This window comes from Tetrao urogallus (genome assembly GCF_951394365.1).
Source record: "Tetrao urogallus genome assembly, chromosome: Z".
NCBI lineage: Eukaryota > Metazoa > Chordata > Aves > Galliformes > Phasianidae > Tetrao > Tetrao urogallus.
Genome location: NC_136816.1, coordinates 38048881 through 38061263, shown reverse-complemented (window position 1 = coordinate 38061263; position 12383 = coordinate 38048881). Strand labels below are relative to the sequence as shown.

At 36.5% G+C, this 12383-nt stretch overlaps 1 protein-coding gene across 1 annotated transcript in view; it reads right to left on the bottom strand.

The window, feature by feature from the left end:
* Nucleotides 1-937: 937 nt before the first annotated feature.
* The window catches only part of PRUNE2 (prune homolog 2 with BCH domain), a gene marked incomplete at both ends in the record, with an annotated part of 135736 nt that continues 124290 nt past the window's right edge, over nt 938-12383 (bottom strand). The window contains 7 exons of the mRNA XM_079549004.1: nt 938-959; nt 3017-3064; nt 4539-4577; nt 5094-5129; nt 5814-5912; nt 8605-8691; nt 8843-8974. Of these exons, the coding sequence (XP_079405130.1) occupies nt 938-959; nt 3017-3064; nt 4539-4577; nt 5094-5129; nt 5814-5912; nt 8605-8691; nt 8843-8974 (463 nt within the window). The remainder of the gene's footprint in view (nt 960-3016; nt 3065-4538; nt 4578-5093; nt 5130-5813; nt 5913-8604; nt 8692-8842; nt 8975-12383) is intronic.

The following is a 12383-nucleotide window of genomic DNA, read 5'->3' as shown; positions in this document are numbered from 1 at the left end:
TTGCAATAAGTATTTTTGATATTAAATAGACTCCAAATAATATTTTGACATCTCCTCTTAACAAATAATTGTGAGAAGTACTAAGTAATTGTTCTGTATTCATAGCATTAGCAACTGCTGTGATTCCAGATAGGATGCCATTTGGAGATTCATTACTTAAAAATGTTCTGGAAAAACAGGCTTTAAAAAACAACAATAATAAAACAATCTTTCAAGGATCTTAGATCATTTGATAAACTTCTAAAGGACTAGCTGCTTCTGTAAAACCTGTCCTTAAGATAAAGACACTGAACAAAATTATTAAAATGAAACTAATTTTTGTCAGCAATTTTTGATCTGGGAAACATTTTAAACACTTATGATTTTTAGTACACAGGCTTTCCTGTGGCCAAATAAAAAGTCATTAGGTTTAAAAGAATATGGAAGAACTTTTCATACACCAAGAGAAAAACACACTCACTAAAATCCTGCTTCATTTTTAGAATCACTCTGGAACAATAAGGTTGCTGCTGCTGTGTGAAACAACTATGCTAATATTTATTGTAATAATAACTATTTTGCTCTGTTACGCAGAAACAGTACTATGCTGAAGACAAAAATTAAATAAAAATCTATGTCCTCATTGACTCATTCATGAGGCATAATGTTTGCAAAATTCTATAATCTGAAACAGAATTTGCATACACTTACAGAAACCAATACTAGATGTTATAGCTTTTCTAACAAAAACTCTATTTCTGAAAATAAAAAAATAGCCAGCTCCAAATTTCTTGTTTCCAAGGCAACACAATGGGCCTGTTTCATCTTCTTGGATTGCTAAATGGCACCAAAAAATTATATCACAAGCAAAATGAATAAAATTTCCTATTGTACACCATGATCATGAGTGTCTGAGCGATGAAAGTCCTCTTCTTCAAAGATCTGGCAGTGATGCTTTTTATTTCAGGGTCATGTCAAGCCTATATGTTAAAAAACAAGAAGAAATGAAAAAGAAAATAAATCAGTAGGATAGAAAACATGGTTGGTCATTTCTGCAATTGTAAGCTCCCATAAAACGTTGGGCATCCTCATCTCTCATTTACATTAAATGCGTCAGTGTCAATTTACACAGATCCTATCTGCCTCATGTAGAAAGTACATCAGGAACTGCTACTGCTAGCTTGCTGTCAGTAACTACATTCCAGCAATTTCAATCTGAGTAGCACTGGACATGTGATGTGGAAATACACACTGATGGAATGACAGAACTGTATGGTAAGAAGTGGATGCCTGTAAACACATCTCCAGAACTATGTTTTTGCCATGTAGTAAAAACAACGTCATCAAATTCTTTTGAAGTTTTCTATACAATAAAAAGTTGTCATCACAAATATTGCAAACACCATTTCCCTCTTAGAATGTGTAACTATTTAAACAACATTCTGAATATTCACCACCTGGGAAGAGAACACATGTAATTCTTTTCTGTGGAATATTTCATAATGCACATTTTAAAAAATGTCATGAGGCAGTGCACGATGTTAAAACAAAATAGCACACAGCATGACAAGAAACATAAAAAAAAGGCTGCAGAAGAAAACTAATAGTTGGGCAGACTCCAGAGAGATTTCAGCAGAAAGCATACAGACAAAAAGCTGTGTAAAACTGCCATGATCACTGTGAAGATAATCTTATTTCCCACAGAAACTACTCCACAAATGAGTGATACGACTGCAGAAGAAATCACTGCCACTTCTGAAAATGGATGCATATTTAGAGAGAGAAAACAACTAGCATTAATTCAGTCTCAACTGTATTTATTTGAGCTAAGTAAAAATTCTAGTCTCAGAAGAAGAAAATTTTTTCAAGCCATCAAAAAGCTTAAGTCATAAATACAGTCTTCAGTATGTTATTTATTCTCCATTCTCTTTACAAAAAATGCTTCTCATATTGACTCATTACAGAATAAACTGTGTCTGAGGGGAAAAGGAAAAAGATCTTTAGAGATCTTATGTCAACTGCTCTAGGAATCAGAATGTTAATTTATAGTTCTGACCTGTGGTGGTTGATTGATTGACACACAACTTTATTTGAAAAAAAAGAGACAAAAGAAGCTCCATGTTATTTATGTGTCTGCTTTCTAGTCAATTGCTTGCTTACTTCAAATTTACTTCCTGATGGGATCTTTTACTGAAGAGTTAGGTGCCTGCTATTTTCTGAACAGTATTTCAATTCAGGACACAGGGGTAGGGACAGCAAAGTCAAGTCACTTCTGTGGAGACACTCATCACCAATGTACAGACTACTGCAGTGATGAGTCCTCCTGCTGTCCAATCAAACAAACTTTTCGTGCGTTGTGACCAGCTATGGCTAAAACAGTCCCACCACTGCACAGTAAAACAGTACAGGGTTTTTCACTTGCATGTTTAGTCATGACATCAGACAGAAGAACAGTTTGCGAGAGGACAGACAGACACGTTCCTATTTCCAAAGGAATCATTTTGGCTTTGAAAACTAATAAAATGAAGATAATGGAGATGTCATTAGGGAAATAACTTTACGGGGGGGGAGGGGGCAGGGAAGCAAGCTTTTAAGCACATAAAGAAAAGACAAGTAAGGTATTGAGGGTATAATCCAGAAATTAAAGAGAAAACTAAGACTTTTCAAACTTCCTAGTAAGAAAGGCAATTTTATCACCCTTTAACTGAGAAGAATGCATGACATCAACTTCACCCTGATCATGTTGAACTTCTTATTTCAGTCTTTCACACAACCTGAATATCCTCAGGATAACGACTACATCTATCTCTGTTTGAAAATGGCCAAGAACACTTCAAAGACATCTGTAATGCAAACAAAAAAATCTCAATTGTGGTGCTTTTTTTACTTGGATATATTGAATCAAGTTCCTGAAAATAAATGTAAAATGATTTAGTTCTCCAGAAAACTTTATGGAGTCTACCCAGTCTCTATTCCTAGAAGCATGGTTGTGAAATAATGCTGTAATGAAATGATTGTATTAGACATAAATTCTTACTCCTGCTCCACTGAAGTCATTTCTGGATCATTTGAGAGGCAGCTAGTTCTGGGCACAAGGAAAAAGAGGAAGCAGTAAACATTTCTTCTGTGTTTATTTCTCTATTTAAGTACAAAAACAAATTTAGGGGATGTAATGACTTAACTGTAGCAAGCAACTTTGACTGCACAAACACAAAAACATTACTGATAGAAATTTAGAGAGCTTAGTAACACCAATCAGTTTGTGTATTAAGTTTTTAAGCCATTAAAGCTGGGGAGGGGAAAAGCACTACAGTTACCTCGTACATCCAATCGTAATAATAGCAAGTGTTGCCTCGTGTGAGTATTCAGTTCCCCTTTCACTTGTTATGCTGCAGCCTGCACTGTTTTAAATCAGAAGCTTAACAAGAAATAAGCTTTTCACCACAGTTATCACAGTTCAGTGTACTTGAATATGATTGAATAGAAAGCAGTTGCGTGCTTTTTTGTTTAATAAAATATCCAGGTGATATCAGATATCAGATAACTAGCTACATAAATGTACTGCTTCTGAGGCAGCTGAATTGCTAGAATCAAAAAGATTCTATTTGCAAGATTTTGTAGCATTTCTTGATAGTCATTTTAAAAGCTAAGTTGAGTACATTGCTGAGGAGAAGTTGAGGAAAATACGTACCACACAAAAGGAGAGAAAACACAATGAAGAAGTTGTAAGATGAAAATTCTCAAGTCCATAATTTAAAAGAAGGAGGTTGAAATTAAACCTCCAAAGGTTGTTATAAAATTATAGGAAAAATGCCATATTTGAACTGATTGGCAGAGCTCCCTTCTCTGGTATGTCGTGTACAACGCACACATGGAAGAAGTACAATGCACAAATTGTTTGTAAGTTCAGCTTAATGAATCAAAGACTGTGTCCTTCCACATAAAAGATTTCTAAGATATTTTACAAGGTGCTGCCTTAGCATCTCAAACTTGGAGTACAGTTCCATGTTTAAAATAGCTGATCATCATCTGTCACCGACTTGTTAAGGTACCTTATAGTGATATAACATTATCAAGCATTAATCCACCAGCCCTTCCAAACAATAGCAGGAAGACAGGAAAAGATATAGAAAAAGCTGAGGAATAAGTACAATAGCTATTATTACCTTCATAAATTGTAAAACAAGTTTTAAAGAAGATTTATCTATCTTCCCAAGTTTATATTAATCATCCAACATACAAAGGAGAGAAAATATGTAATAAAAATCTTTGACAGTGTAAAAAAGTAACTTTAGTCTTCCCCATGACTATGGAAACAATTACAAAAGTAGCAAAAAATGTGGTTTTTTTTATAGTCTACGAGTATCACTTCTTAGACTGTAAGATATAGCAGGTTGCCTATAGTGAGAGGGGAAGTCAATTCACAAATGTGGCAACTTCCACAGTACTTGAAACTATGAACAGACTGCTGTACCAAACATGTAACATACTACAGCATTCAATCCATCTCTGTGAACCAAATAAATACAATGCCAGCAACCAGCAGAAAGCTATCTTACTTAGCTGTTTCTGAAGCTTCCCTCAGTTCTTCATCCAGTCTGCATGAGTAAAAGTTATTGATATAAAGAAACAAAGAAGCAAGCAGAGCGTAAGAGAGAAGCAGAGCAATAGCAGAGCAAAGAAGAAATATAATACATGCTTCTAAAATAGGCACACAGTATTGTGCACTGGCCCTAAAGCTCTTCAAGTCATTATGGTAATACTTATGCCTGTTCTCAACTCACCTTTAATATCTAGCTCATTTTTTATATTATTTGGAGGCAGAAACATAAAAGCAGCAGAGATCTGAGGCATGCCCAGTAGATAGAGCTGAAAGCATACAACTGCTTATAAGAATTAAACTGTCTGCAGCTTGGGCCAAATCAAGGACATTTATAGATAGGTAAGTTTCGCTGGCAAAGAAGGCTGATCTCAACAGCTTGAAGGGGAAAGCAGGATACCAAACCATTGCAAGGCCTCTCCCATTCTGCTGTTGAGGTCACCTTTTGGTGACTGGCTGTCACACAGGTTTACTCCGCTATAAGCTGCAGCATGGGCTAGAAAGCAAATTTTACCTCATTCTTCTCTTAATACACTTCTCTTCATCATACCTTACAAGAGTGGGTGAAGGAAGAGAAAAGACATACACATTCATATGATACAGCTGGCACATTGTATCTCACTTCAGTAAAAACTACCGAACAATCACATAATCCAAATCCTGGCACAAATCTATATGCTTGCTGCAGGTGGGACATCTCATGATCATAGTGGTATTTCTGTTCTTGCTAGTGGAGACACTGGACTGCTTAAAGTGGCATTTGGTATTCTTTTGCTACAATAATCTTTCTCAACATGAAGCTGAACATATCTGCTCTTTTTCCACTGATTTGAGTACATGTCTGCTTCATACTGTGCCATCTTAAAAATACTTGCCTCCAATGGGCACACTTATAATCATTTGATTTTTTTGTTCAGCAAAAAATGATGATGAAGGAACTGAGATGGAAAGATCGTCTTCATTTTACAAATTGTATCATTTGGTCCAATACAAAATCTTCTTCCTATAAGCTTTGGTTCCCCTAGGATTACATACTTACTGTGTTTTGTGTTTCAAAAACACACTGTTTCCTACCTCAGAGTTTGATAGTGGAGTTCTTATGGAACAACACATAAACATCTTAAATAGTATAGGGTAGAGGTATTCTATTCTTCTTACAGACATTGAAACACTGTTCCTAGTTTGTAAAATTACTTCTATTAGACCAAATACACATTTTATGCACATCACTTACTTGACAATGCTCTCTGGTATGTGCACATATTCCATTGGAATCATCTCACGAAGCTCTGCCAATGTGTTGACATACTGTATCTTACTGCTGAACTTAGAGCTGAGACACAGAAACATGTGTTAATTGACGTTTTTCACAATATTTTTTACAATACTTTAAAGAGAGAGGGAGAGAAGGCATTTGTTTAATGTATTAAATAACTATATATCATTTGGTTATTTATATTTCAGTTACAGAGTTTGGTTGGCCATGAGCATACCTTAATTCTAATGAAGCTGAAATCAAGATTAAACATTTTGCTGTCCTCTGGCTAAGCACAATAGGATTTAAGACTGTATCATAAACTGTAATGCTGTGTAAAACTGTAAAGCAATGTGATTAGTTCTACAGTTTCAAGGAGATGTATAAAAATTCTAAAGAGAACCAAACTCTCTAAAGCATAAATACATATAAAAATATGGAAAGAATTCATTAAAGTTATCATAATAAATTAACATCATGTGATCGCAGAATCATAGAATCACAGAATGGCCTGGGTTGAAAAGGACAACAATGATCATCTAGTTTGAACCCCCCTGCTATGTGCAGGGTCACCAACCACCAGATCAGGCTGCCCAGAGCCACATCCAGCCTGGCCTTGAATGCCTCCAGGAATGGGGCATCCACAGCCTCCTTGGGCAACCTGTTCCAGTGCGTCACCACCCTCTGTGTGAAAAACTTCCTCCTAATATCTAACCTAAACCTCCCCAGTCTCAGTTTGAAGTCATTCCCCTTTGTCCCATCACTATCTACCCTTGTAATCACAACAAACTGGCATTTATATTCGACTATGACTCTCAAACATAATACAACTGAATGTTCACGTTTGTTTAGATGAGTACAGATCAGGTTTGGAATGGAATTTGGAATCAAAATTAAATGGTTTAGCTATCTCATTGTCTTAGGACATTTACTCCTTGCCTTGGGACATTTTCTCCTTGCCTTGGGACCAATTCACTTCTCCATCCGAACTTCTCAAAGCACTTGCCAGTCATTCAGTGAACTGTTTTAGGCTAGAAAACTGAGCTATATCCATCAGCCTTATCAAGTTTATCAAGTTTATTTCTCCTTACATTGCTTTTTACTGAATTGATTGTCTCTTTTTATTCCTCCCAGAATTTTTTTACCCAACTTTCTCACAGTGCTCCTCTGTCCACCAAACGGCTTCATTTTTCTCCTATCTTCAACTCATCTTCTAAGTTAACGAGTTTGGACAACAAGCTGAACATCAGCCAGCAATGTGTCCTTCCTGCTAAGAAGGCTAATGGTATTCTTGGCTTGATTGTGCAAAGCATCACTAGGAGATAGAGATATGATGCTTCATCTCTTACCAGCATTAGTGATGCCACACTTGGCGTGTTGAGTCCAGTTCATGGCTGCCTACTACAGAAGAAAACTGCCATGCTGGAAAGAGTCCAAAAGACGGCAATCAAGAAGATGAAGGCAGAAGAGGCTGAATGAGCTGAGAATGTTCAGTCTGAAGAAGGGAAGGCTCAGAGAGAGACATCATCAATGCGACACCATGTATATGTATATATACCCATGCTCCTTGCGGTGGTATCAAGAGACAGTGTAAGAGGCAACGAGACAAACTGGAACACAAGAGGTTCTATCTACAAATTGGGAAGTTTTTTTAATATGTGAGTGATGGAGCACTGACACAGGTTGCCTGGATATTCTGGAGTTTCCTTTCTCAGAGATCTTCATAAGCTGCCTGGACATGGGCCTGGGCAACATATTTTGGGTTGCCAGGTTGAATAAGACCAGTTGGACAAGATGAGATCTACAGATCCCTTCCAACCTCAACCATTTTGTGATTCTACAAAGTTGCACCAACATTACGTCTTGCCCATATTTTTTTCAGTTCCCATTGGTACTTCACTTAGTGAATCCCCTATTATTACTGCTGACAATTCCAAGCACTGTTTCCATGTCACACTGGTATTTTCAGTTATCACTTTCTACTAAAATCATCACATCTGAAGGAAGAAGCTCTGCTATGGTGCTCAATCTATTACACTTTGGCAGCAATGGGAGAAGTAATTTCCTTCATCATTTCAAGATTACTCTGTCAGGACAGAACACTCTGATAGGACAGACATCTTCAGCATTCACCTCTGTAGTCTAGGGCCAGTTTGTCATGACATACTCCCTGTGTGGCTTCTGTAGACAAGATGCCTCTTCTTTTGCATGGAGCAATGCTTTCTCATGTCTGACCGTGTATGCTCCTGATCTCCAGGTTCCAGACATACAATTGCCCATTTTTAAGGTCTTCAGTGTCTAACAATTCTTTTGAGTTTTTTGGGTGGTAGAGAACTTTTTTTGGAAACAACTCTCCTACATTCTCAAATATCTCAGGGCAGTCTTCTTGAATAAGCACCTACTATTTTTAAATTTTTTTTTTAAATCCAGAACAATAGTTTAATCTTTCCTCTAGTGAAGTTTTTTTTCCACAAAGTGAAAAGGGTCCACAGAACCTTTCCTTCAAGCCTTTCTGATGGGCTCAGACAAAACAAAACAAAACAAACAAAAATAAATAAAAATTCAGAATTCCATGTGCATATATAGTTAAACAACAGAAAAGTCAAATAAATAAATAAACTTTTTTCTCACTCTTTGTAGGGAAGTCATCTTCAACTGAACTGTATCAGTGAGAGATCAACAACCATTTCGGATTACTTAGGCTGTTTCTGTATTCTTTCTGTATTCTGAATTCCTGGGACATAACAAATAACTAGTGTTCACTACATACCTTATAAAAGGTCGTGTCACAGCCAGAATTGTCCTGATGAACCATGACGGATGAACAATTATGAACGATTTCAAATTCTTCCTTAAACTAAGAAAAAAAAAGTTTATTTAAAAGGTTAATAAAAAAAGAAAACCATTCACAAAAATAATATATAATGAACACTATCATACTGAGGAACAACAGAAATGAACAGTGCTTAAAACAATGACTGTGGATCAGAAAGAAAAATACTATTCACCGACGATCAATCATCTGGTAACACTTTTTCATCCAACCCAGCCCAGGCATCCTCCTTCTTGGTGTAGCTCCATTCAAGTATACAATCATATAGTCTTCAGCTACCATCAGCTCTAAGGTACTGATTACATACCTGGTAAAAGAATAGAAGTAAGTGAGCACATATTTATCTATTTAAATACAGTAAAACAACATCTATTAGGAATACATTAAGACAGACCAGTAATTTATAGACAGAGTTTTATTTTCTTTTAAACCTAAAGCAGAAATTTAGAACTGGTCGCAATGCTACCACTATAACTATGAGTAAAAATTATTTATTTATTTATTTATTTTTAATACATATTGAAATTAACAGAGTTTGTGAGGGAGAGCATGGATGGACTGACTGAAATTTCAGGCCATTATAAGATTAACTGTTGAGAAATATCTCTTCAGTACTAATCACCACATTTGTTCAATGCAAAATTAAAAGGGTTGGGATAATACCTGTCTATAATTCTTACGATCCTCAGATTACCAGTGCTGAATCTTTGTGACTGTCAGCTACAAGCCTTCTGATTCTCAGAGCTAATAGAACTTGACTGTCAATCTGTCTTCAGATGGGACAGAACAGTTCAAGCTCTTGCATTTTGTGAGCAAAGCACTCTGAATACCAAATTTATCAGGTCTGCAAAGTGTATTTAGACTGACCATTACTCTTAGGACAAAATACACCCCACCAGAAGAGCAGACTATTGAGTTACATGAAAAGGTAGCATTAAATTCTTGTCCACGTGCAAATATTCTGATCAATTTCAGAACTGCCAGCCTCACTTGTGTGTTCAAACTGAACTTTCTGCCCGCCAGTCTCAAGGTATGTTTGTGTAAAAACTACAGTGAAAAAATACTGAGACACACCTTAGAAAACTGAATGCCTGAGAGTTCTCATTGTAAGAGGCAGCTGTATCGCTGACCACAATACCCTTTTATCAGGTATATGTGCGTGACTCATGATCTAATCTGACCCTTTAACTCCTCACAATTCAGATTCTTCAAAACAAGAATAGAAAATCTGGTTCTCACCAGAGGGATAATATTTTAACTGGACAGGAAGTAAGCAGCAACTGACTGAATAGTGTCATGCATTTGACAAATCCATCTAGACTACTTCTCACTAAATGCTTTTCATTGCTCTTTCCCACCTGCCATTAGTGCATTTGCTACTTCTGCCTCCTTACACTGAAGTATGAAAGAGTGGGATTGTTCAAACAAGGCCATAGCTGATGCAGAGAAAAACAAGGCCTACCAACAAGCAGCAATATGCAGCTGGTCCAGCATGTGCAGGGTTAAATCTGGATTCACTGTGCAGCACAGCTCTCCACTGCCCAGGGCACAACACATACACAAAAAAACACTAAATTTAAATGAATCTACTGACCACTTGACAGGTTATGAAGTCAGCCCTTCTCATAAAAGGCAACTTCTTGGGCTGTAAACAAATCTAGGCAGTGAAACATGCAGAAAAGTGTACTGAGAAAGAAAGTACTTTGGAAAAACACTACCACCCTTCTAGTTGAAGTAAAAGAGACAAAAGTTGAAGTAAAAAATCTGACAAATGTTTATGCCCCTATTTACTCAGCCACAAGGAAATTATGAATATTATGAACAATTACAATAATGAACATTCATAATTAGGAATAAAGAGAAATATTGCAACAAGAAGGAAGCTTTTGTGATATTTTAGTCAGATCTCATTTATCTCAAGTACTTTTCCACAACAGCTCTTATTCACTGTGGGTTGAGATAGACCAGTTGCTGTTTTAGGCATGCCACGGTCTCTTGGAAACTTGGCTTCTTACTATTTAATGATAATGGCAATTTCTTCACTGTTTGAAAAGATGGGCAGAATTTTCCTCACAGAATAAAACAATTCACTCTGCCTGAAAACAAAAAGTGTTTATTTTGACTTTCAAAGCGTAGTTTTACAAGTTGTGATTCTGTTATAAAATTTATTATCTAGAATATATCAGTTAGCTTCAAAAGAGAAGATTCAATCTCAAAGTTCAGAATTTGGCACAAACTCTACTCTTCGAAGACAGCTTGAAAAGTTAAGGTAATATATAAGAGGAAAAGTAACCAGAAATATGTAGTGAATACAGACTAGAAAGGAGTTGGAAAACCATAAACATTTGAAAGTTGTTAATCACAAACTAGAGGTGGCTTATATACCGCAGTTGCAGAATCATCTATCAGAATCATGACACACACACACACACAGAGAATTAATAATAATAATAATTTGCCTGTATATCCAGATACCCCTGTGACTTAACAGTGAAAAGTTCCCCAATACTTAAACTTCTCAGTTACTGGATATTTTGTAAACTGTCAAGTATCCTTTAGGTAAACGCAATTAATGGGCCAATAAAGAAAGGAAAAACAAGGATGATTTGACTTTCTATTTTCCTGTTCTGACTGTGTGAGAAAGAATAAAAATCTCTAAACTTTAAAGTTAGCTGAAGCCAATCTGAACTCTGTTTCTACTAATTCTACCTATGACAAGAGTTTTGGGTGACATCAGAGGGCAACTGTTTAATGTCAGCCACAGTTACTGTCAGCTTTGTGCACTAGATATCAAACGGCAGTCATTCTTTCCATCTAAACCAATAGGCGCAGTGTAAATCAGTTATGGTAGATTATGAGAAGTTTGACCTGGCAAATGCTGAAAATTTGTCTGACTTAGAACAAAAGCACTCAGTCTAATTTTTCACAAGTTGACAAAGTTTGAAGGCTTTGGCTGTCACCATGTGCATCTTCAAGGACTGGAACTCAGAGCTTGGGTTTATGCTCTTGTGCAAGGCTTTGTGCCTTGTAAGCTGCAGATGGTGAAAGCCAGGCTTTTGCTGGCTGTGGAACTGACAGATTGGGTTTTATAATATGGAATGATTTATTTTTTCAGCAACTGTAAGTGGAACTAGCTGGTGGCACTTAGGAAAGTTGTCACCGTCACATTTTTTGCCTACCAAGCTACGTTGCTATTAAGAGTAATCTACTGTGATAAATGTGGGTTTATTTGGTCAAATTCATGCTCTGTCCAACAGAAACCACCTGTAGCTGAATCAGAAACAGCTAGAGTAAGAAAAACAAAGTTTATGCTGTTTATGTCAGCAACTGTTATTCACCGCATACTTTTTAAACAAGTATCAGAAAACGTGCCTGTGACTCCTAAACACAGCCACAGTATGTATTAAAAATATGATAACAATGATGTATCATGACAATGCATAATAAAAAACAAACAATGAAAGCCAATTTGGAGTTCTCAGGCCCTGCAGGTCCTGCAGTTCTCTACAAGGACTGGAAATAGTTGGTAAAACAGTGCAATGTCCAAGAAGCTCTTCCAAGAAGATGGAGATTCTGTATTCATTAACATCTAGGAAGACACTACAGTCAGATTTACTTCTGACAAATACGCCCAAATTTGGGAGGGTGAGTAGATAAAAAGTAGCAAAATAATACACAGTGTAACAGTTTATCTAAAACTGCTACTCTGACACTCT